Raw genomic sequence first — 25,836 nt, 5'->3', positions numbered from 1 at the left:
ATAATCAAGAACTGACCTCCCAGATCATTGTTACTTCAGTGGGCTGTTTTCAGTCATTATGCAAATATACTGTTTATAAGACTGGGGAATCCTGCAGTCGACTGAGACTGAAGAAGTCACATGGATGAGTGACAAAACGTTTCTCCCACTGAAAACGTTACATCCAGATGAACAGAATCAGCTTTTGGAGATTTACTTAACTGCTTGATTGAGCATGTATTAAGACACTTTAAAATTTAGTTTTTACTATTACTTTTACTAGGATATTACCAGGAGAAGCTCACAAAGCTTTCTGCTATACTTCAGTTTCTCATTAAAATAAATAAATAAAACTTTCAGATCTTGGTACATCACAAAAACAGACATAAAAAAGGCCATTCATTTGGTTTACATGTAAATATTTATTTAGCCGCAGCTATTTTATTTATCTGGAGATGCCCGGGGAAGAGGTTCATCACGTTGTGGGAAAGTGGCTTTGTGGTTTCCCCTTGGGTATTACACATTTCTTAATTAACTCCACCTCCTCCCTCCAATCAAGGCTGCTCACCGGCCCGGACAGCCGGTAAATTCACAGCCTGGTACACCGGTCCCGTCGTCTACACCACCATTACCATCTGTTCAATCATCTGCAGCTGCAATGACGCCGGAGGGACCCGCTCTGCCCGAGCAGGAAGTCAGCACAACGGAGGGTCCTGCATGTCGATGTACGGCACAGCGTCCAGCATGCAGGGTACTGTCAGGGACCTGGGCTCGAGCAAACCTGGTACCCTGTGCACTTATTGAATTGAATTGAATGAATGCTTTATTGGCCACATGCAGGTTGCCCCGCAGAGGAATAGGACCCCCCCCCCCGACTTACACACACAACAAAGACATCACATGGGAATACAGTCGGAGATCGGCAGCGTTACAGAGAAAACACTGAAAAAATTACACAACAATGGGAAAAGTACAAGAGGAAAAAAAGAGACCTCTTCTCACGCTGGGCACCTATGGGAGGACAGCATGAGAACAGGAATAAAAAAAAAACTCCTCTGCACAGAGAGCACATTAATGTCCACATCACAACATTAGAGCACGTGACAAGCCACAGGGGTTGGATAGAGGGGTGGGGGGTAATTGGAAGGAACACAGCAGTCGTCCTACACAGCGCTACCATTTCAGCGTGGCACACAGACCCGCCGTCTTCCCCCACAGGAAACAAGCAAGGTTCAAGGTTCTTTATTTGTCACATGCATAGTTATACAAGTATAACACACAGTGAAATGTAGCCTGACACGCTCCTCGACATGTGCAAAAAAATTGGGGGGGGGGGGGGGGGGGGTGTAGAGGAAAAACATTATATATATATATATATATATATATATATATATATGTAGTATATACATTGGGTGAATGTGCAGTAGTAGCAGCAAGCAGGTGAATTCTGTACATTAATATGAATAGACATCTGACTATTTTACAGGATAGACAATATAAACATATTTAAAATTAAAGGAATTGAAATATACATTGTGCCTTGGTTTAGCATCGAAGGCGTTTGGAAAGGGAGGGGGATGAGTGCGTGCTTATCAGTGTAAGTGTATGTGTGTGCGTGTCCAGATTTCAGCTGAGACAGTGTCCTTCGCTCTATCAGGCTAAGTAAACAGTCTGCCAGCCAACCCAGGTGGCCTTGCGTGGGATGGGAAGAATAGTCATCACACAGTCGTTATCAGGGAGCTGTTTTGGTGGGCTCCAGCCTTGGGCCTGAGCAGCTGGCGCCGTGGTGTCCATATGTTGAATATTGTTGATTTCTCCTTTATGCGAGCAGCTCCGAATTTAGCACTCTGACACTGGTCTCTCGATCTCGCATTGGAGAGCCACGAGCCTCCCCATGATGGTATCAAACTTCTGTTCCGTGGTGTTGTCATTCTTTTGATTCTGAGACCCCACGACTGCAGCGATCCATTCTGCGATGTGATCCAACTTTCGCTCAAGGGTGTCATTGTGAGCAGGCCCCTCTCTGATGTATCCCATCATACGCTCAATGGTGTTAGTTTGAGTCTTCACAGCAGCTGTAAGCATCTCCAAGGTGTTAACCATGCTGCGTTCGGTGTGAGAGGTCGCGCCTCGTCCCATCGCTTCAATTCCAGCGGTCAGCCTTGGGGGGGTTTGAACAGCTGGTTCCGCTCTCTTATTTCTCCGATAAGTCAGGGCCAAGTCAGGGCCAAGCCAGCTCCGATCAGCAAGAACCCTGTTATCATGGTTCCGAATAGGTAGATATCTTCAGCGTCCTCGATCGACAGTCCCGCCAGGCACAAGATCCTCCAGGTCTGCCACCCATCCATCGTGTATTCGACAGGGAAAGTCCCTCCAGGGCACTCGGGCTCTCCCGAGCCAAGACTTCTCGTTGAGAAAAGGGTGTCAATAGCATTCAGAGACCAGTTGATCAAATCCATAATTCTCTTTTAGGTTTTAGAGAACGACAGTGAGAGACTGTTCGAGGGAAAAGTAATGCACACGAGACAAGACAAGGACACAAGAGGCTAAGCAGGGAAGATAAGGGGAAGGAGGAGAGGAGAAAAAGTGCGACCGCCTTCACCAAGAGCCAAGAGAAGTTGTTATATTCACTTATATGTGTGAATTCGCAGCTGGAATAGGGGTTAAAGGTATCATCAGACTTGGGAAGTTGCTGCTTTCTACAAACAGGAAGTGAAATAGCACAACCAACAACTGTAATACTTGTATTAACAACAATAATAACAAAACAAACTACTACGACAATCAGTCAGACATATCCCTCCAACAGATCCATCCATTTGGTTCCTCCTGGCTGACCTGAAGGTAAGAAACATATGTAGGGTGTCAGCTGTCAAGTAGGTGATGAGTGAAGTAAATAAGTAACTAAAACTTATTAATATAGCACTTTTTTTAGACAAGAATCTATTACAAAGTGCTTAACTTATTATTAAAAATACAGCACATAGAAACAACATAATACACAAGAACATCATCAAAAATATTTTTATAGTTGATCAGAAATTTACTGTAACTGTTTTGTCTGGGAGTGTTATCTACTGAAACTGAATTGTAACTGAATCTTGGCTCCATCCAAACATCTCCAATGCCTAGGTGGAGTTACCAAGCTGGACATTACACCATCAAGATCACACCAAATACTCCTGTAAGGAAAGGTGCGACCAGAGCAGAAAGCAACCAGGGTGTCCATATCATTGTTGGGGACTTTAATCAGGCATGTGTGAAAATTGTACTCCCCAAATTCCACCAATATGTTGCATGTCCTACCAGAGGGGTAAGGACACTGAATCATGTGAAGATATCAAGCAGGCCTACAGACTGACACCCCTCCATGACCTAGGACAATCTGACAGAATCTCTCTGCTCCTCATCCCTGCCTACATCCCCTCAGGAAAAAAAAGCCCCTCCAAGCACCCTGGTCATGGCTACAGACCTATAGCCGTCACAGGAAAAGATACGTGAGGATGGTCTTCGTGGACTACATCTCAGCATTCAACACCATAATCCCAGACATTTTTACCACCAAACTGGACCACCTTAAACCTGATCCTGATTTAAATATTTCCTCATCAACTGGCCCCAAACAGTCCACGAGTCCAGCAGCCACATCTCTGTCAATCTCACCTGGGCTCACAACACCAACATGTTGGTAAAGAAGGCCCAGGAGCAACTGCATTTCCTCCTTGTCCTGAGAAAGAATAACCCAGACCGGAAGCTGCTGCGAGTCTTTTACTGTGCTTCAGTGGAGAGCGTACTCTCCTACTGCCTGGCTATTAGGTACGCAGGGGCCACAACTGAGAACAGAAAGGCTGCACAGAGGGTAATTAACCCCACAAAAGAAAAACATTGGCTGCCCTCTGCCACCCATGGAGGCCATTGCCATGTCCTCCATTCTCAGGAAAACCACTGTCATCATGGGTGACCCCTTGCACCCCACCCACCACCCGTGTGACCCGTGCCCTCTGGTCGGTACCTAAGGTCAGTCACTTTCCACACCTCCAGAGTCCGAAACATCTTCTTCTGATTCGGACTCTCAACAAGTACTGTCCCTGAGGTGACTTCTTGTGACAATTGGATAAACCTAGAATCTCAGCTCACAATGACTTTATGTCATATTCTGTAGGCCTTCATTTTAATGTAGCTAATCACATGCAAAGATAGGGTCTAGGACTATGATCACAACATTGTGTGAAAGAAAGACGGAGGGCGGAAACTGTGAAGACAGCGACTGTGGTGGTACAGGCCAGGTACACGGAGCGACACAGAGACAAGGATCTGGAATTAATTGCAGGTACATTGGGAAAAGTGATAGAAAAGATCAAAAATGGATCAGGAAATTGAATTTCTAAAATGTTAATATTTTTTTTTTTATGGTAAATGGCCTGCATTTGTATAGCGCTTTTCTAGTCCATAGGACCCCAAAGCGCTTTACACTACATTCAGTCATCCACCCATTCACACACACATTCACACACTGGCGATAGCAAGCTACATATTTGTCAGAGCAAAATCAAAAAATTCATCTAAGTGCTGCTCATATCTACCTGTAGCTGGAGGAGAGGTGACATTCACTGGCCCTGAAAGAGTGTCCTGTTTTGAGTCAGGTATCTCTGCTGCACCATCCACTGTGTTAAATAAACTATGGCCTGCTGCAAATCATATCAAAAGAACAACAATTATTACAAAACAAATGTCCCCTGACAAACAAAAAAGTGTTGATGAGGAGGATTTTTTTTGTCTAGGCCTTAAACCACATGTCTGTTCTTCTGAGCACTAATATACACACAAGAAATAGGCTTTTATGAAAACACTAAATCAAACACTGCTAACAGTGGGAATAAAGGAATTATTTTACTGCATTAAAAAAAATCAATATCATGGTCCACACTGAGATTTCTCAGTCCATCCGACTTAAATACTCTATACGTGGACTTAACTGAACTCACTGCTCTCAACTATTAATTTAAATTTGTAATCTGACGAGACACAGTCTGTGAACATGGATTCAAAAATTCATGTTAAACTATATTTTGTCAAATTTGTCAAAATTTTAAAGTAATTTCACATTCAAATACATCATCTCCAACAAAATGTCGACTGTGACAGACAATCAGAAAAATCAGAATATCAGACAGCTATACCCTCAGCATCCACACAGTCAGACCATGAAACCTATAAATCGTGTCTTTAGCTCATTAATCCACTATGTCCAGTGACTGCCATCTTTGTCCTTTTCCCGACTGATTAGAAATCATGGGACTCGTAAAAATGACCAATAGTACGTATTACACGAAAAGCAAGCTAACAGCTAACTGAATTCAGTTTTGGTACAAACGTATGTTTGGTATCTATTGTGATAATAAAAAAGTCAAATAGTGTCATTTAGCTGGTTCAGGTATGAAGCCTGGAGTTTGTCTCATCCCCAAATCATTAAATATGGTAAATGGACCACTTTAATAGCTTTTCTACTCGAGCATAAAGCGCTGATATTACACAGATATTTATTCAAGGCTGCATAGAAAGACTTTTATTAACATCAGGTGTAGCCTCTGCACAAGGTTGGAGCCTAATTACTGCCTTTAACTCTGATAAAACCAAATCTGATGTTCCAACAGTGTTCAGGCAGAGAATTATTACCTGCAATGCTCCAGTTTGACCTCATGGTGGCAGTGCTGTCTCAATGTTGTAATGGCTACACAGACTACAGGAGAGAACAAGAGGGCTCTACTACTGATGTTTCATGATGTCTTTATGACATCATGCTGACGTCAGCCTCATGACATCATCAGGTTTTATAGATCACGTGCTGATGTCAGCAGTGTTAATATGTAAATCTAGTGCAGTATATTCATCTTTGTGTCAGTGTGAAGTCACATAATGTTGTACTGAAAAAATAATATTTTAAAAAGCTCAAACAAAGAGTGTTCATGTCCTCCAATGACTAATATATTACTTTAATGTTTTGAGATGGAAACTAAAGCTTTGTCCTCACGTGACCCTGACCTTTGACCTTTGTATTTATTATCTTTACCCACATGATTGGAGCAGAACTGGAAATCTTTGGCTTTTATAACCTGTAAAATTTCAGATTTTAAGATGTTTTCATGCAGTGTGTGATTTTGTGACTCTTTATGGCATCATTGTGACATCGTATTGAAAAAATAAACTGTGTTGTTCCGCTCTCTTCATGTCCTTTAAATCAGACAACATGACAGTGGTTGTGTGTTTGTTGTCACGGCAGCAGCAGCCATCTGTGACACCAGCACACAAAAGCAACACAACAGCAGGTTCAAACACTCAAAGAGCTGCGTTACAGTTAAATGTGTGACTGGTTGCTGAGCTGTTTGATTTTATGTGTCAGAGTTCAACTTCACATGTTTGAAATAATAACACAATTCTGGGAGCAATAATGACAGAATAAGGAAACAGGACAGACGATGACGACCTTCTTCTGTTGGACATGTGCACATCAGTTATACAGTGGGGCAAAAAAGTATTTAGTCAGCCACCGATTGTGCAAGTTCCCCCACTTAAAATGATGACAGAGGTCAGTAATTTGCACCAGAGGTACACTTCAACTGTGAGAGACAGAATGTGAAAAAAAATCCATGAATTCACATGGTAGGATTTGTAAAGAATTTATTCGTAAATCAGGGTGGAAAATAAGTATTTGGTCACCTCAAACAAGGAAAATCTCTGGCTCCCACAGACCTGTAACGTCTTCTGTAAGAAGCTTTTCTGTCCCCCACTCGTTACCTGTATGAATGGCACCTGTTTGAACTCATCATCTGTATAAAAGACACCTGTCCACAGCCTCAAACAGTCAGACTCCAAACGCCGCCATGGCCAAGACCAAAGAGCTTTCGAAGGACACCAGGAAAAGTATTGTAGACCTGCACCAGACTGGGAAGAGTGAATCTACAATAGGCAAGCAGCTTGGTGTGAAAAAATCAACTGTGGGAGCAATCATCAGAAAATGGAAGACATACAAGACCACTGATAATCTCCCTCGATCTGGGGCTCCACGCAAGATCTCATCCCGTGGGGTCAAAATGATCATGAGAACGGTGAGCAAAGATCCCAGAACCACACGGGGGTCCTGGTGAATGACCTTCAGAGAGCTGGGACCAAAGTAACAAAGGTCACCATCAGTAACACACTACAACGGCAGGGAATCAAATCCTGCAGTGCCAGATGTGTTCCGCTGCTGAAGCCAGTGCATGTCCAGGCCCGTCTGAAGTTTGCCAGAGAGCACATGGATGATACAGCAGAGGATTGGGAGAATGTCATGTGGTCAGATGAAACCAAAGTAGAACTTTTTGGTATAAACTCAACTCGTCGTGTTTGGAGGAAGAAGAATACTGAGTTGCATCCCAAGAACACCATACCTACTGTGAAGCATGGGGGTGGAAACATCATGCTATGGGGCTGTTTTTCTGCCAAGGGGACAGGACGACTGATCCGTGTTAAGGACAGAATGAATGGGGCCATGTATCGTGAGATTTTGAGCCAAAACCTCCTTCCATCAGTGAGAACTTTGAAGATGAAACGAGGCTGGGTCTTCCAACATGACAATGATCCAAAACACACCGCCCGGGCAACAAAGGAGTGGCTCCGTAAGAAGCATTTGAAAGTCCTGGAGTGGCCTAGCCAGTCTCCAGACCTCAACCCCATAGAAAATCTGTGGCGGGAGTTGAAAGTCCGTGTTGCTCGGCGACATCCCCTAAACATCACTGCTCTCAAGAAGATCTGCATGGAGGAACGGGCCAAAATACCAGCTACTGTGTGTGCAAACCTGGTAAAGACCTATAGTAAACGTTTGACCTCTGTTATTGCCAACAAAGGTTATGTTACAAAGTATTGAGTTGTATTTTTGTTATTGACCAAATACTTATTTTCCACCCTGATTTACGAATAAATTCTTTACAAATCCTACCATGTGGATTCATGGATTTTTTTTTTCACATTCTGTCTCTCACAGTTGAAGTGTACCTCTGGTGCAAATTACTGACCTCTGTCATCATTTTAAGTGGGGGAACTTGCACAATCGGTGGCTGACTAAATACTTTTTTGCCCCACTGTATGCATTGATCCAGTGCTGCTTCACAAGTACACACACACAACAATCAGTGCAAGAGCACAACTACATGAACTAGTTATGATCTATGTAGAAAAGTATAAAGCAGATAAAGTACATGATATATGACACAGTAATGCTATCAAACAACAACACACAAACAACAACACAAAGAGTCCAGATGAGCAAACAGTCGCTGCTCAGTGTGACCAGGACAGTCTGAGCTCCGTCCTAAACCTGAACAGCTGTTCACCAGAATCCTGCTGATTGCTGCTCAAAGCTGCTTTCAGAGAAAGTGAAGCTGTGATCAGTGTCAGTGTGTTACTTTATTACAAAACACTAAAATGTTACTTTGTGTCTCTGAGGGTTTCTGTCACATGTGAGTGTGTTCTCACAGCAGATCATTGAGTCGGCCTCAGATCTTCTTGAATCTGTAAAAACTGGAATCACAGAGCAGCTGACTGGTGTCCTCTAAATGTTTCACCTACAGCATTCAGTTAAAGAGGAAAAACTCTGATCTGTGCTGACATCACTTCCTGGTTCAGACTGAAGGAGAGGATGAGGAGTTCACTCTAACACTTAAACACTGCGATGGTGTCACATGTTCGTATGGTGCACACAGCAGTGGGACAGCACTTTGTAACATGTGATGTGCAGTGGGGTGGCCTGACCCCCCAACCAGAGTGGCCACTAAAACAATAAAATTTAATGAAATATGAAATGTACGATTATGGTTTCACAGTGAAGCTCAGATATCCGAGGGTAAGTGAATGCAGCACCGGCTTCTGCACTATGCACATCATGTTAGCAAAGGTAGGAGAGCCAAGCACGAAAGACGGCACCGCAGAAAACATTTTTTCGGCGAAAGATTAACAAGTTAACATAGCTGGACTAGCCATTGGACGTTTGCATGGTGGGCTGATGACTTATTTATTTATTTATTTTTGTAACGGCATGAACAATGGGAGGTGGTGGATTGGCCAGATCTTGGCCGATGTGTAAAAATAACTCAGTTGTTTGGTGGTGGCTATGGCGGAGCTTCCACAGAGGCAACAGGTGGATGAGGGAAGGTGAGGCAGGAGGAGAGACCCGAGGTGGCCGCTGGTCCAAGTGTCAGGTGAACTGAACTTCAAGTAAGAAGTTATGACCTGCAGTCTATCTGGGTCAGATATAAACCAAGTTTAGGTGGAGTTCATTTTTGTTGTGCTGACTTTTTACAGTCAGTTACAATGCCTCATACTGCGTGAGCTAGCATGACGAGTTTCTATACAGCTGTTCGGTTGCTATGATGTTACTGATAGTGAACTTTATTTTATTCATAAGGTTATTTAGTAGAGTTGCCAACGGCTCCTTAAAAAAATGGAATGGTCCCTCATTCAGAGAAAATATTACGCATTTCGTATTGAGCTGAGAAGAGACGCAGTTTGTCCCGGACTTTAGCTAGAATGGAAAAAGACACAAAGCTGGAGTTATTCTGTATTTACAGCTACCTCTTCTCTTATCTCCCCTCCCTCTTCTATTGCTACTTCAATCATGAAACTGATCAATGATCAGCTTTTCTCTCTCATTTATTTATCGCCCACTTTGCACCAGAAACAGGAAACCAGCAGATGTCGCGCTAAACAAAAGCAGCACGTTTAAGCTTGATCAGCTGTTGTTAGAATTTATTTAATATTAATTTCTAGTATCAGCTGATGTTTGCTGGAGCCACAGCTGTAAACCTGCTGGTCATGATGTCGGTTTGGATATGTGATGAGAGGGAAACATGAAGATGAAACCAGGAGATGTCCTTACTGAACCATCAGAGCTGAACAGGTGATGGAGAAACAGGTTTACCTTTTAGGTGACATGAATGAGTTGAAGGGAAGTTATGAACTGTTTCTGAGAGATAAATAACACCAGGATCCTTTTTTTATGTAGCTGACAGCTGGTAACTGTGCAGGGGCGGGTCTAGCAAAGTGTTGCCAGGGGGCCAAGTAGGGCATTAATAGGGAGAGGGGGGCACAAAGAAATACTTTTCTTTTTTATTCTCAGTTAAAATATCTAGCTTTTATTAAATAATTATCTGAATCTTGTGAACAAAGTTTTTATCTGACGTAAAATGTATAGAAATCATACATATACCAACAAGACTGTACATCACTGTCACAACAGCATTTGTTTTCATTCAAAGGCTTTATGGCTTTAATACCTGGTGGGCCGGTCTGTAGTCAAAATGCCCGATTTTCTGTCCCAGTCCAGCCCTGCAGGTTAATACTGGCAGTGTCACCATGCCAGCTGACTGTATTTCATCATCAGCCAGTGTTGTTCTTTATACATCAATATTACCAAAGTTTACCATAAGGCAGCATAGAAAGTATTTACTTGCTCTCAGGTTTTATTCAAATGTTAGTCTTTTCAGTTGTTTCCCCACTTTTTTCCTGTTTCAAAATCAAACACCAGTTTGTGAGAAGATTATCTTTTTTTTTTTAACAGGCATTGGCTAATTTGCCAATTGTATGTTAAAAATGTTCGTATTTTAATATTCAAAAATGTTTTTGCCCAAAACATGTGTGCTCTACATGTCAGTAAAAATACTATGCAAATATTGATGTCCTTGACTGCTGAATAAACACTGACTGATTGTATCTCTTGTACTTTATCAATGCAGTATCTAAAAACTTTGCACCGTAGTGGTTAAAATCTCATTCTAATAAGAGTTAAAAGTGCATTCGGTTATTAGGTTTATAGGGTTATTGAATTATGGTTAACGGTTGGTAGAATTGTTTTTAACATTATCTGCCAATTACATCTGCCACCCTTCTCCAAATCTGTGCCCCTACCTGGCCCCCCCAACAAAATTTTCTAGACACGCCACTGGTGATGTGACTTTGATAAAGATGAAAACTTATTATTATTATTGTGACTTTGAGACATTGATGTCACATGTTTTACTCTCTCCACACTCAAAGACCTTCAGAGTTTCTGATTTAAACATCTTCAGGCTCTGACCTCAGAGGAGGGACCAGAAGGAAACTGTCAGATCATCAGTGTGATCATTATTGTCTAAACTTCATTAAGCAAACCTGAACAAACATGAAAACATGCTCTGCTTTCCTCTGACCTTTTACTTTGTGTGGTCCTCTCATCTTTGATTGTTTAATTTGTTCCACACAAACCGCATAGACATCTGTCAACAATCCTCAAAGTCTGTGACCTGATCAAGCACACGTTACATAACGGCTGATTTCAAACACGAACACAGTACAGAGCTGGAGCAAAGATGGAATTCACAAGACGTCACCTTTAGATCTAATTTCTGTTCAAGAAACTTTGACATGAATGAGGATGTTAGAATAGAACATACAATTTTGTCACTGAGCAGTGATAAAATTGTATGTCACTGTTCACCATGCGAACAGAATTCACATAGTGATATTTATTAAATCACCAACTGACCAAAACAGCTCAGCCTCTCTAACGTCTCTCAAACATTCACTTTTATCCTCACATCATCAGCTCTGCTTCACCTTCTTGTTAAATGTTCTTCATGGTGTTCATGTTGTTCTCTGCATGGATCCTTTACACTTCTCCCTAAAGCATCTGTGTTCTCCACACTTCAGTTAGCAGACATGAGCTCCTCTCATCTTTGGATGTTCACAGCTTTTTTTTTTTTTCAAATCACCACCTTCACCATGTTTGAATTCACAGAACTGACTTGAAGCAAAACCTTCAATAACGGCTGAAAATGTGACACACAGACCTCATAGACATCTGCAAACAATCCTCAAGGTCACACATGTGTCCACTTTACCATCGGTGAGCTTCAGGTTTGGTATTTGCACGACTTCACAGTGCTTTCAGCCACATTTACCAAAACTCTGCTCCTGTTCTGACTGTCCTGATAATAATCTGAGAGAAAGAGCTGAACTCCTCCTCTGAGCTGTTACAGGAACAGATGTTGGCAGATGTGTCAGTGACAGAGTTACAGTTAGAGAGGTCAGTGAGCAGGATTTCTATCAGGATTCGTGTCAGAGTTATTATAATGATGTCTGTTGGTTCACACTCACGGCTGCTTTGGACTGATTCCAGCTCAAAGAGCATCAACATGTTTTCATGTTTCCATCATGATGAGGAGCAGAAACTCTGAGGATTCTCCTGAACTGACTACAGTAAGTCATCCACAGCTTCTGCTTTATATTCCACATATTATTCAGTAAATTATAGATAATTACTGATAACCAGACACTTTGAGAGGAAGAAAAAGTAAAAAAGGAGGTACAGCATGGAATAATGAAATAAGTCAGAATGATTTGTTATGTGAGCTCCAGCTGCTTCCAGGCTGTGATCAGCTGATCTACAAGCAGACGTTACACGAGCCATCAGGGCTGATTTCAAACCCACACACGGTACAGAGCTGTCAGAATGAATGACTTTAGTTCACTCTTTATCCAGGTTGTCTGCAATGATTATTTAATCCAACAGATGGTGTACTTCAGTGTCACACCAACACAGTGTTGACAGAGTAAAGTGAATGTGCCACACACTCCATGAGGCGTCATCTTCTCATCACCATCTTAAATTGTAACCTTCATGGGACACAGCTGTGAGAGAGAACAACAAAGAGCAAGAAAGACTGAGACAACATGTGGGAGCACAGCTGAGCCAATCACAGAGACAGAGGAAGTAGAACTAGACATGAGATACAAGGAAGAACAGACCAAAATAAAACAACAGGAAACAAAAAATCCTCAATATCACAAAAGAACAAATAATCAGATCAACAACTGAAGAGTATGAAGTCATGTGATTTCCGGGAAGTGCTGCAGCAGCGGCATGCTCTCTCCCTGCAGAGTATTTGCTGCTGCTCGTCTTTTCCATGTTTTCTGCTGCTTCTTTGTCCCTCACTGTAAACAGATGTACTGAGAGACTCCTGCACTGATGTTTCATAGAAAAGTCCAAACAGCTTCACTACTTCTCCATGAAGAACAAAGATTTGCTCTCTGTGGCTCCAACACAACTTAAAGACAATCAAAGGTGGACAAAGTTCTCCAGAACAGCCACACAGGAGGTCATGACTTTTGACTTTATTCATTAGAACAAGTTCATTTCAATTCACTGACAGACAGAGTTGACGGTTGTCTCTAAACATCTACATGTTCAGTTCCTTGTACTTAAACACGACTGTCATGTCAGACAATGTGAATGTCAGAAGATGTATCTGTAAAAATGGGATGTAAAAGGGAAATATTAGCACGTTTGTTCAGTTTTTGTCGTACAGAGTGGAGTTTACACACAGATTAACTTGTTACATTTTGTCTTTTATCTTTGAATTGTTTACTGTAAAAAATGCTTTTGTTGAATAAACCTTAAGTAGTTTCTTTTGACCTACAGAGAAAGCAGATGGATTATACCAGCCTCACACTTTTTTTTTTTATCTTTATATGGATTTTTCTTCCATCCTGATGATCAGAAGACAGTTTGAGGGTTTCAGATCCTTCAGAACAACAGTAAGTGTTTAAAATGACGTCTTTCAGTCTTTTAGGTAATCTGACAGGTTGACTGAAGTCTGTGAGATTGAGTAGATTAAAAGATTGTTAATGTTAATGTTCTGGATTAACAGATGGCCTTTAGTCATAGTACCTGATGATAGATGATGTGGAGATCATTTAACAACTGAACCTGTTAAACTCTCAGACCTGCTTTAGATTTTATATATTTTATATTTTGTGAACTCTTTTTTAACAATGGACTTTATGATCTGCATACGGTCCAATGTAACACATCACAAAGTAACACGTCACAACGTAACACGTCACAACATAACACGTCACAACGTTACGTGGCTTAACTTCCTTAAGTTCACAGTCAGACATTTTGAGATCGATCGAACGGCCATAAGGCAAATTTTGATCTTTAGTTAAACCTTAAATTTAAACTAGTATTCAGGTTTAGACTCAGGTTCAGTTGTTCAGTGAAAATACCAACAGACTCAGAACAAACTAAGAGTCAGATCAGCAGAAACAGAGAACACGGACATGTCTGCTGTAACTGCGTCGCTCTGCTCCACGCTGATGTTTGTCCTGTTCGTCTCTGCAGGTGAGATTTAACTGTTAGAAACTAAACTGAGTTTGACTCTGTTTAACTTAATATTAAAGAATAATTTTCAAATTGATTCAGTTTGTTGGCCGGTGTGATAATGCTAATCAGTTAGCAGCACTGCTTTAAGGTGAAATCCTTTATATGGAATCAGATTCCTGTCAGACAAGATAAAACATCATCTTGACATGTAAGAAAGTACATACTGTATACTTATTATACATTAAATGGTAAATGGCCTGTATTTTGTATAGCGCTTTACTAGTCCCTATGGGCCCCAAAGTGCTTTACACCAGCGGTCCCCAACCCCCGGGCCTCAGTACCGGTCCGTGAGTCGTTTCGTACTGGGCGCGAGAGTTGAGGCTCGGGTTTGAAATGTATGGTTTTCAGGGTTTTTATTGGTTTTCAGCGTTATTTTGTTATTGTTTTTATCGTTAACTTGGTTTTCCTGGGTCTTTTCATGTGTGTTATGAATAAATCTTCTTTTTTTCCGTACCGGTACTAGTTTTATTTTGTTGTATTTATCCGCGACACCTTAAAGGGCAGTCCGTGAAAATATTGTCGGGCATAAACCGGTCCATGGCACACAAAAGGTTGGGGACGCTGGTTTACACTACATTCAATCATTCACACAGACATTCACACACTGGTGACGGCAAGCTACATTGTAGCCACAGCTGCCCTGGGGCGCACTGACATAGGCGAGGCTGGCGCCACAGGGTGCTCTGACCACCACCAGTAGGCAATGGGTGAAGTGTCTTGCCCAAAGAAACAACGACCGAGTATACATTAGTATTTAAGTACATGTTTATGTACATGTACTATTTCTCTCGTGTCATTTTCTGATTGTACTAATTGTAATTATATATATTTTTTATGCAAATATTATTTGTACTCCATATCATTTAACTAAAATCGTCATGGTATACACATGATTGAATCACTGGTCTAGTAATATAACGTAAGACTCAAAATGACTAGGGCGATCACGGCCCAGAGTTGGCAGTTGGTCTTGTAATTGGAAGGTTGCCGGTTCGAGCCCTGGCTCGGACAGTCTCGGTCGTTTTGTCCCCAGAGGAGCCGATGGCGTGATATGGCAGCCTCGCTTCTATCAGTCTGCCCCTCGCAGCTGTGGCTACAACTGTAGCTTGCCTCCATCAGTGAGTGAATGTGAGAGTGAATGAATGGTGGAATTGTAAAGCACTTGAGGGTCCTAAAAGTGCTATATAAATGCAATCCATTATTATTAAAAATGCAATTCTATACAACAAGCTAGTTACCTTTAGCTATCAATATATTTATCCATACTCTATCAGGGTCGTGCAGGCTGGAGCCTATCCCAGCTGTCATAGGGCGAGAGGCAGGGTACGCCCTGGACCAGCCACCAGTCTATCTCAGGGCTAACACAGACAGACACCATATGGACAATTTAGAATCTTCAGTTAACCGAACCCCACTGAGTGCATGTCTTTGGACTGTAGGAGGAAGCCGGACCTTTTTCCTCCCATGATGCAACAGTGTTTAACCACTGTGCTGCCCATCAAACAGTATATTTTATTTTTTTTTATTTAAAACGCATCAAATTAAACTGGACTGTCTGTCCAATCTGTTTGCAGCTTTAAGTGAACTCAGTGAACCATAACCTGCTGTCACTGGTCACACTGATCAAATATTACTGTCAGTGTGTCTAGAGCTGAAGACATAAATACTTAAAGAAGGGGGTGGCTGTACCTCAGGTGATAGAGCGGGTCACCTACTTGTTGTTGGTTTAATCCCTGTTTTCTTCAGTCTGCGTGGCAAAATTTTCTTGAGCAAAATACTAACGTCAAGTTGCTCTCTGGTGCATCCATGAGGGTGTGAATGTGTGTTAGATAGAAATGACTGACATAGATAAAAGTGCATGGGTGAATGAAGCAAATGACTGAGTAGATGATTCGGAACCATGATAACAGGGTTCTTGCTGATCGAAGCTGGCTTGGCCCTGACTTATCGGAGAAATAAGAGAGCGAAACCAGCTGGTCAAACCCCCCCAAGGCTGACCGCTGGAATTGAAGTGATGGGACGAGGCGCGACCTCTCACACCGAACGCAGCATGGTTAACACCTTGGAGACGCTTACAGCTGCCGTGAAGACTCAAACTAACACCATTGAGCATATGGTGGGATACATCAGAGAGGGGCCTGCTCACAATGACACCTGTCATGGTCCTGGGTCGTGTGACCCAGTGTGTTATGTTTAGCCTATTTTGATGTTTATTGTTTGTTTAGGTTCTCTAAGGTAGTCCAGCCATTTGTATATATTACCCTTGCATTAAGTCAAAGTCAAAGTCAAAGTCAACTTTATTTGTCGATTCTGCCACATGTACAGGACATACAGAGAATAGAAATTGCGTTACTCTCAATCCCTAGATAAATAGCAAATGAACATTTAAATATATTTAAATATAAAAGTGATTAAAAATGCAAGTAAAATAATTAAAAAGTAAAAATTTAAATAAATACAATTTTACATATAACAAGAAAGCTATACAATATACAATATAATGGGTAAGTGACATTGAGTGTAAACCAGGCAGAGTAGTGCAAATAGGCAAATAGTGCAAATGGAGATTTAGTAATGTACGGTAAGAGAAAGTGTAATAACAAAGTCTTATGAGGTAATGGCAGTCCAATGCTCCACAAAGTGACTGGTAACTGGTGCAGGCCAGTGAGTGAGTCAGAGAGTGTGTGTGTTTGTGTGTGTGTGACAGAGTTCAGTGAGACCGTGGAGGAGAGAGGGGAGAGGGGGCAGAATCGGGAGGGAGTTAAGCTTCCTGACAGCCTGATGGATGAAGCTGTCCTTCAGCCTGCTGGTCCTGGCCTGGAGACTCCGCAGTCTCCTCCCCGACGGCAGCAGCTTGAAGAAGCTTTGCATTGGGTGCGTGGGATCAGCCGCTATGCAAAGGGCTTTTTTAGTGAGACGGGTGCTGTAAATGTCCTGGAGGGAGGGGAGAGAGACACCAATGATCCTCTCTGCAGCTCTCACTATGCGTTGGAGGGTTCTATGACAGGACGCATTGCAGGCTCCAAACCACACAGTGATGCAGCTCGACAGGATGCTCTCGATGGTGCCTCTGTAGAAAGTGTACATGATGGGGGCTGGTGCTCCTGCTCTTCTTAGTTTGCGGAGAAAGAAGAGACGCTGCTGTGATTTCTTGGCCAGTGCTGTGGTGTTGTACGTCCAGGAGAGATCCTCTGTGATGTGCACACCCAAGAACTTGGTGCTGCTCACTCTCTCCACAGACGCTCCGTCAATGGTCAGAGGAGCATGTTGGGTGTGCATTCTCCTGAAGTCCACAACAATCTCCTTCGTCTTCTCCACATTCAGAGAGAGATTGTTGTCAGCACACCACGTGGCCAGGCGTCTCACCTCACTTCTGTAGTCGGTCTCATCCCTGTTGCTAATGAGACCCACCACCGTTGTGTCGTCCGCAATGTCTCCCTTGCCCTTCGTGTGTTTATGTCTGTGTGTCTTGTACTGTCAAGTTCATGCTGTCAGTTATGTCATCTCCCCTGTACTAAGTTTCCCTGGGTCATGAGTCCTGTATGCGTGGTTATGTTTAGTTCTTGTCATGTCTAATTTCCATGTTTCCTGTTTTACTTTGTAAGTCTGTATTCATTGTCAGTGTATTCAGTTGCACCCTCCTGTCCTGTCGTTAGGTTCATGTGTGTCAGCTGTGATCCCATGTGTGGCCACTTCCCCTGATCATCCCTCATGTGTATTTAGTCTCTGTGTTTCATGTAGTCTGCGTCGCGTCGTCTGTGTTATCTCCCCTACCCCTTGTCATAGTTTCCCAGCCTTAACTAGTCCTAGTTTGTACTTTGTTTAGCCATAGTTTTCCCAGTCTATGTTCAGGTTTTCCCTCAGTTGCTTTGCTGCCTTGTTCCTTAAGTTTTCGGCCCTAAATAAAGGCTCGCCTTCTGTTAAGTCCGGTTTTGTGTCCTCACCTCTGTTTGCTCTTGGGTCCTCCACTCACTCCACACGGTCTGCCCCGGCGGTCCGTGACAGTACGACGCGACCAGTATGGACCCAGCGACACAGAGAAGGGAGGTCGTTCAGGCAGTGGAAGCGCTATGCTGTCAGTGGATGCAGCGTTCCGGGGAGGAGGATACGGAGGAGTTGCTTCACCCATTGCGGGTGAGCGTAACCGTGTTCCCCTGGCTATGGGAGGCGCTACCCCCCCTGATTTCTGGTTAACCCCATCCTCAGGAGCAGGCGCCCAGCGCACGGGCTGCGTCACCACCGTTCCGCTGTCACGCAACTTCCCCATCACCGCCTCCACCATTTTGCGGCTCCAGGGTGATTAAGGTTGGCTCACTGAGACTCGGGCGCAACCTGGGGTCGCTACCATCCATTCCTTCGTACACGAGCCGCTCACCCTCGCCGTTTCGTTCGGACTTCGCTTCTCCAGCCTCCTTTCTGGCACGGATGTGGTCGGAGGATGAGGAGCCAGCCGTCACAGCTATCAATGTTGTGTCAACAGCCGCTGCTAGGAGGAAGCGGCGCCCTCGTCGCCGCCGCACGTCAGCGCAGCCAGAGTCCGGGGTGTCGTCAGAGCAGTCGCCTGGGCTGGAACCGCTGGCCGAAGTCGCCTCCGAGTCCGTGTCAGCAGTGATTTTCGGCTCTGAGGAGATGTCCCCACAAATCACTGCCCAGGACATTGCTGAACGGGAGCAGGTGGTTCTCGCGGAGCTGGAGGAGAAGCTCCGGTGGAAGCCGTGGCTGACCCCCGACTATGAGCAAGTCTTTCGGGGAACGCGCCTGGCTCTTGGGGGCCCGCGGAGCTGCCAGGGCCTGCCCCCTTTCACTTCCCCTGCAACCAGAGCTTCCGTCACCGCGTCGCCTTCAGGGAAGAGGCGACGGCGACATCACCGTGGCGCCGCTCGGCAGCTGGAGGTTGGGGAGGGTCTCGTTTCATCTCGTGCCCCTTCCGAAATGGAGGTGAGTGACTGTGCTTTTGCTCCACGTGTCTTTTCCATGGGCGAGATTATGCCCACTACTGAACTGCTGCCTTGCGGGCTCAGCCATAAGAGAGGCGATCGTATCAAAGAGCCAGAGTCCGTGCAAATATCTGTTTTACCGGCCAAGACTAAAGAGACTGTAAATGGACCAGCTGATAGTAATACTACGAGCAGCAATACTGAAATTAAACAGCTAGAGAGGCCCCCCAAGGGTTGTAGAGTGTCTCAACATGAATGTTTAGCGTTTCCATGTGTGACCTGTGTTAACCACCACTCAATCACTGATGATGAGTCTGGGGGCATTCTTGTTGCTGGAAATGTGAGCAACACTGAGCGTGAACCATTAAGTGGGGTTTCCAGGAATTTTGATGAAGAAGCTCTTCATGTGGCCGTACAAGCGCCAACAGAAACCCTGCCAGTGTCATGTAGCGAGGATGGCAGGGCTGTGTCTACCTGTTCTGAGGGAACAGATAAGGAAATTCGATACCATGTTAATGATTTAGAGAAACCAGAGACTGTTTCCTGTGTGGCTTATATAACTGAGCCTTTTGACTCCCAGTTGAATGCGTCTGAGAATTGTGACCATGAACCCACTCTAGTTGGTGAGGACACCACTGTGAATTCTAGGCATGGGAACTTAGACCCAGTAATTAACCCTCCTCCATTCCGTGAGGGAGGGGCACCTGTTTCCACCTCTGCCAGGAATAATTCAGTCCAGGACCTGAGACCAGGTGGCGAACTGATAAACAGTGAGTACATGGGCACGTTAGCCAAGAAGGTGTATTGTGTGTCTGAACATGCTCGGCCTGAGACAGTCATGACTCATGCTAGAGGGTCTATGGATAACCTGGACTGTGTTCTGGATGCTGTGAGAGATGAGCAAACTGTGTTAGCTGACCTGACTTTTTCCCTGAGCGACACTCTGTCGAAGTCATGTTATGAGTCAGAAGAAACTGTGTTTAGCTCCACAGCGAGGGCAGCCAAGGGCAGCAGAAGCCACGTTAATGGCTTAAAAGGACAAGGTTCTGTTTCAGGTGTTGCTCCCTCAGCCACACCCCATGAAGCTAATGTTCCCAAGGCTGAGATTGAAGTGCAGTCTACTTTGGTTTTCTGTGACATGACGAATAACATTGTATGTGTTACTGATCTTGACACTGGAAACGTACCCCTAGGCAATATTTCCACTAGCAGCCATGTGAATGTCGTCCATGTGACCAAGTTTTCTCACATCAAGCCTGAGACAATGAACTCTGAGTTTAAAGATTCTAAGACTGTTGACTCAGGAGACATCGTGTTCTCAGAGTCTAACGCTGGTACTGTGAACATTAAAAGCATTCACTTTCTTGACCCCTGTTTGAAGATTGCGGGTGCTAAGGACAGTTCTTCACCTGCCCTCTCAGAGCGTGGAGTTATGTACCAGCGGTCTGTTTCGCCACAGGCTTCAGCCCGGCTACCTGCTCAGCTTCCAGGCCGGCACCCCGCAGCGACTCCGCTGCTTCCTGCCACGTCAGCTGGGGGTTCAGGAGAACCGCACCAGCCCCATGCCACGTCAGCTGGAGGGCCCGAGGAGCCCGTCCAGCCCCATGCCACGTCAGCTGGAGGGCCCGAGGTGCCCGTCCAGCCTCCTGCCACGTCAGCTGGAGGGCCCGAGGAGCCCGTCCAGCCCCACGCCACGTCAGCTGGAGGGCCCGAGGAGCCCGTCCAGCCCCACGCCACGTCAGCTGGAGGGCCCGAGGAACCCGTCCAGCCCCACGCCACGTCAGCTGGAGGGCCCGAGGAGCCCGTCCAGCCACCACCTGCGGCTGCCTCGCCTTCGCCTGGTCCAGCTTCGGCCTCTGCTCCGCCTGGTCCAGCTTCGGCCTCTGCTCCGCCTGGTCCAGCTTCGACCTCTGCCCTTGCCTCAGCCTCTGCTTCGCCATCGCCTGGTCCAGCCTCTGCCTCAGCCTCTGCTTCGCCGTCGCCTGGTCCAGCCTCTGCCTCAGCTCCTGCTTCGCCACCGCCTGGTCCGGCTCCATCGCCTGTGGCTGCCACGCCACCGCCTGGTCCTGCCTCGACTGGTCCTGTGCCCACCGGGCCTCGGCCGGTACGCCTGACACTGGAGAGCCGCCGCTGCCTTCTGCGCAGTCGGCCCCCTGAACTGCTCCGTCGTCCCCTTCGCCGCCGCCGTTGCCTTCCGCACGGCTGGCCTCCTGACCGGCTCTGTCACCTGTGGCGCCCGCCTGGTCGGCCCCCCGACCGTGTGACCCTTGAGCTCTTGTGCCCGCGGGCTCGGGGGCGGCCTCCTGAACTGCACCGCCGCTGCCTCCCGCATGGCCGGCCTCCTGATAGGGGATGGCGTGGCCGGTTGGGTTGCCAACCCCCGGGTCGGCCGCCTGAACTCATAAACTGTGGGCTGGTATGTTGCCGCCCTCCGGGCCGACCCCCTGAACTGTGGTTGGACTATTGTCACGTGCTCCAGTGTTTTCTGTCGGCTATTTTTTGTTTCTTGTTCTGGTCCCTCCGTCCTGGTCCCCCGCCGCCCGCCCGGGCTCGGTGGTCGGGTTTTTTTTTTTTTTTTTTTTTGGTTTCGGGCTGTCTGGAGCCAGCCCTTGGTGGGGGGGTGGTGTCATGGTCCTGGGTCGTGTGACCCAGTGTGTTATGTTTAGCCTATTTTGATGTTTATTGTTTGTTTAGGTTCTCTAAGGTAGTCCAGCCATTTGTATATATTACCCTTGCATTAAGTCTCCCTTGCCCTTCGTGTGTTTATGTCTGTGTGTCTTGTACTGTCAAGTTCATGCTGTCAGTTATGTCATCTCCCCTGTACTAAGTTTCCCTGGGTCATGAGTCCTGTATGCGTGGTTATGTTTAGTTCTTGTCATGTCTAATTTCCATGTTTCCTGTTTTACTTTGTAAGTCTGTATTCATTGTCAGTGTATTCAGTTGCACCCTCCTGTCCTGTCGTTAGGTTCATGTGTGTCAGCTGTGATCCCATGTGTGGCCACTTCCCCTGATCATCCCTCATGTGTATTTAGTCTCTGTGTTTCATGTAGTCTGCGTCGCGTCGTCTGTGTTATCTCCCCTACCCCTTGTCATAGTTTCCCAGCCTTAACTAGTCCTAGTTTGTACTTTGTTTAGCCATAGTTTTCCCAGTCTATGTTCAGGTTTTCCCTCAGTTGCTTTGCTGCCTTGTTCCTTAAGTTTTCGGCCCTAAATAAAGGCTCGCCTTCTGTTAAGTCCGGTTTTGTGTCCTCACCTCTGTTTGCTCTTGGGTCCTCCACTCACTACACACGGTCTTCCCCGGCGGTCCGTGACAGACACCCTTGAGCGAAAGTTGGATCACATTGCAGAACGGCTCACTGCAGTTGTGGGGTCTCAGAATCAAAAGAATGACAACACCACGGAACAGAAGTTTGATACCATCATGGGGAGGCTCGCGGCTCTCCAACGGGAGATCGAGAGACCAGTGTCGGAGTGTTAAAGAACAGCTTTGAAATTCTCCTGAGCTGCTCGCATAAAAGAACACGGGAACACGAGGGAACACAAGGCGGGTCTGGGCCCGCGCTGGAGAGTCGGCACAGTGGCAGGATGGCTGCTGTGTTGCCTGGGATTACGCCTTATCCCCTACCCAACCCTGTTGCTGGTCACGTGCTCTATAATGTTGTGCTGTGGACATTTATGTGCTTTTCTGTGCAGAGGAGGTTTTTTTTGGTTTCCTGTTCTCATGCTGTCCTCCTGTAGCCCAGCATGAGTAGAGATCTCTTTTTTTCTTCTTGTACTTTTCCCATTGTAGTGTACATTTCAGTGGTTTTCTGTAATGCAACCGTTCTCTGACTTGTATCCCCATGTGATGTCTGTGTTGTGTGTGTAAGGTCGGGGGGCGGGTTCATTCCACTGCAGGGCAACCTGTCACTGCATGTGGCGAATAAAAAATTTGAACTAGTTACATAATAAATAAATGTAGTTTAGTCTCTCCTATGTAATGTTTACTTTTCTCCAGCTCAGTGCTCTCTGATTGGCTGCTGTAGAAATGAACAGTTGTACTTTGACCTTTAACCTCTCTGCTCTGTGTTGTTTCCTCTTTCAGCCCAGAAAAACATCACAGCTGCATCTGGACAGGACGTCACTCTGACATGTCGAGCTCCAAACAACAACATAGTTGTAAAGTGGAGCAGAGCTGACCTGGGAGCTGAATATGTGCTTTTGTACCGGGATGATTACTTTGTTCCAGAAAACCAGCATCCATCTTTTAAGAACCGGGTGGATCTTCTGGACAGAGAAATGAAGGATGGAGACGTGTCTTTGATTCTGAAGAATGTGACGATTAATGACACTGGAACATACGAGTGTCGTGTTGTCCAGATAGGAACAAAGTATTTGAAGCGCATCAGCATCATCCACCTTCATGTTGTTCCTCCTGGTGAGTGAGTAGAGTTGAGTGTGTGTGTGATCAGAGGTGAAACTGCTTCCTGGTTGTTGATGTTTGTTTGTAAAGATGTTGTTGATGAGACTTTGTAGAAAGCAGCTGGTCTGAGTGATGTGATCAGAGTGCAGTAGATAATGTCTGACAGCAGTTTGAAGAGGAAATGGATTCTGTTCTGTTCTTCACTCATTACCTACCTGACAGCTGACACCTCACACCTGTTTCTCACCTGCAGGTCAGACAGGAGGACAAGAGAAGGATGGAGACAACAAATATGGAGGGAAGAAGCAAGATGGGGTCAGCAGAGGGAGGCATGGACTAATAGCAAGTCTCTCAGTTTTTGTGCTTCTTGTTGGTTTTTGTATCTACAGATGTAGACAACAGCAGCAGAGTGAGGAAACAAACCAGCCTCCTGTTGACCTGCAGAAGGTTTAAATGTCTCAGAGGTTTTTTCCAGCTTTGAGTCTGTTGCTGCTGTTCAGAGTCCTGGGTGTTGTCAGTGTTTAAAATCCTGCAGAAACAGAAGAACTGAGCACAGACAGCAGGCCCACAGCACTGTATGTTTATTTCAGTTTTATCTTTAATGGCTGCTTAAGCAGAATCCACACAGTGATATTTATTAAATTACAAAATGACCAAAACTGTAAGTGAAATGTTTCCGTGTGTCTCTGTAATCACACAATCAAATGTGTTTGCAAAGACATATTGTAGTGTGTGTGCTCAGCCTCTCTATTGTCTCTCTCAGACATTCACTTTTATCCTCAGATCATCAGCTTTGCTTCACCTTCTTGTTCACAGCCAGTTAAATGTTTATCATGGTGTTCATGTTGTTCTCTGCATGCAGTGGCGGTCCTAGCCTGTTTGGCGTCCTGGGCGCGCCCCCCCCCCCCACCGATCCGATCAGCTGTTTGTAACACTTCCTACGTCCATCAGTGCAAACTACCGCATGTCCGCCATGACCTGCCCAAAACAGGAACTGATGTCATTTTCGCGGAAATTTAGTTTTTTACCATCAGGGCCTCATGAGCCTATACTGGTCTTTTTAAAAGTTATGATGTTTGACTTTATGACTTTCTGTGTCGTTTCTGGGATGCTTAGGACTCATATTGCACTGCTGGAAATAGTTTATTTTGATGCATATGCTGTTTCTTTTGCAAATTTGCATTATAATATTTATTTTCGTTTTTCCTGCAGTGTATAAAAATTGGTGTATCTCAAATAAAACTATGAAGACACTTAAAATAAATTTCCTGTGGTGGGAAACTATTTTGTGCAACTTTTTTGTATTTACAGTTTTGAGGGATAAGCCTCTTAAATTTCTCTAACTAGAAATATATGTTAAAAAAACAAAAACGATGTTCAATCTTTTTGTAGTTTATTGCACTTTTTTGCAATTTATGTAATTACTGTACACTTAATGCATACATATTATTAAAATTAAGGCTGTAATGGTTGTATTGATGTATAGCAACTTGAAATGCTCCCAAAAATGGCTCCACAGCATGTAAAAATATAATATAAGCTCTGGTGGACTTGGTTCTATGGTAGGTCTTAAAGGGTTAATAAAGAAAAAGGTTAAAGGTTTGAGTTACCAATGGTAATTTTATTGTGTACATTTTCTAGCTTTTACGGATCACATTCAAGGCTGTTCAATAAAAGGATTGTGAACCATCAGTTTGGAGACCATCTTTTCAGCCTGGGATGCTGTGCTCGTTTCTTCACTTTAAATTATTCCTTTTTTAATTTGTGTCATTGGCAGAGAAGATAAATCATGTGAAGTTTATCATGTCACATGTCACCACAGATTTAAATGTAGATTTGATGTCTCTGTGTGTTTGTTAATAACACTGTGGATTTTTCTCATATACTGAGGTGTTACATCCTGTGAGGCTGTGGCAGTGTGTGGGCGTGGTGTTGTCCTCTTCCTCTCCTCCTCCTTCTTTCTTGTCCCTCCCCTTGTCTCTCTCTGCCCCTGCCTTCTCCTTTAGGACACACCTGCTGCTCATCTGCCCTCATTTACCACCAATTACCCTCCAGAGGTAATATAAGCTGCAGGAGCACAGTGCAAGTGGGAGAGGCTTCTGGTGGGTTTCCTTGCGGGATACATGCTAGTAGTGATGGCCAAATGAAGCTTTCTGAAGCACTGAAGCTTGTATTGAAAAACGGTTCATTACTCGAAGCTTTTCAACACAGTCCTCTCTGGTGACATCTGGTGGCCAAAAATATGAAGAGCAGCTTGAATCCACAAAATAAAACCAACCGCT

At 44.7% G+C, this 25,836-nt stretch overlaps 2 protein-coding genes across 2 annotated transcripts in view; both read left to right on the top strand.

Moving 5' to 3' along the window:
* The first annotated feature begins 9,057 nt into the window (after positions 1-9,057).
* Positions 9,058-25,836, top strand: part of LOC146673261 (uncharacterized) — a 171,962-nt gene continuing 155,183 nt past the window's right edge. Inside the window, exon 1 of the mRNA XM_085401706.1 lies at positions 9,058-9,228. The gene's annotated coding sequence lies outside the window, so the exon portion shown is untranslated. The remainder of the gene's footprint in view (positions 9,229-25,836) is intronic.
* LOC146673268 (butyrophilin-like protein 2) lies at positions 14,058-24,329 on the top strand. Its single transcript, XM_085402091.1, has 3 exons — positions 14,058-14,173; positions 23,237-23,569; positions 23,808-24,329. Exons 1-3 carry the CDS (start codon positions 14,113-14,115, stop codon positions 24,005-24,007), a joined length of 594 nt encoding a protein of 197 aa, XP_085258217.1. The 5' UTR covers positions 14,058-14,112; the 3' UTR covers positions 24,008-24,329.

The sequence above is a fragment of the Rhamphochromis longiceps genome, linkage group LG3 (genome assembly GCF_057381845.1).
Source record: "Rhamphochromis longiceps isolate RC_006_pf linkage group LG3, R_longiceps_female_GT1.1, whole genome shotgun sequence".
In the NCBI taxonomy this organism is placed as follows: domain Eukaryota; kingdom Metazoa; phylum Chordata; class Actinopteri; order Cichliformes; family Cichlidae; genus Rhamphochromis; species Rhamphochromis longiceps.
The sequence above is the reverse complement of the archived record's forward strand: the minus strand, read 5'-3'. Positions and strand labels throughout refer to the sequence as shown.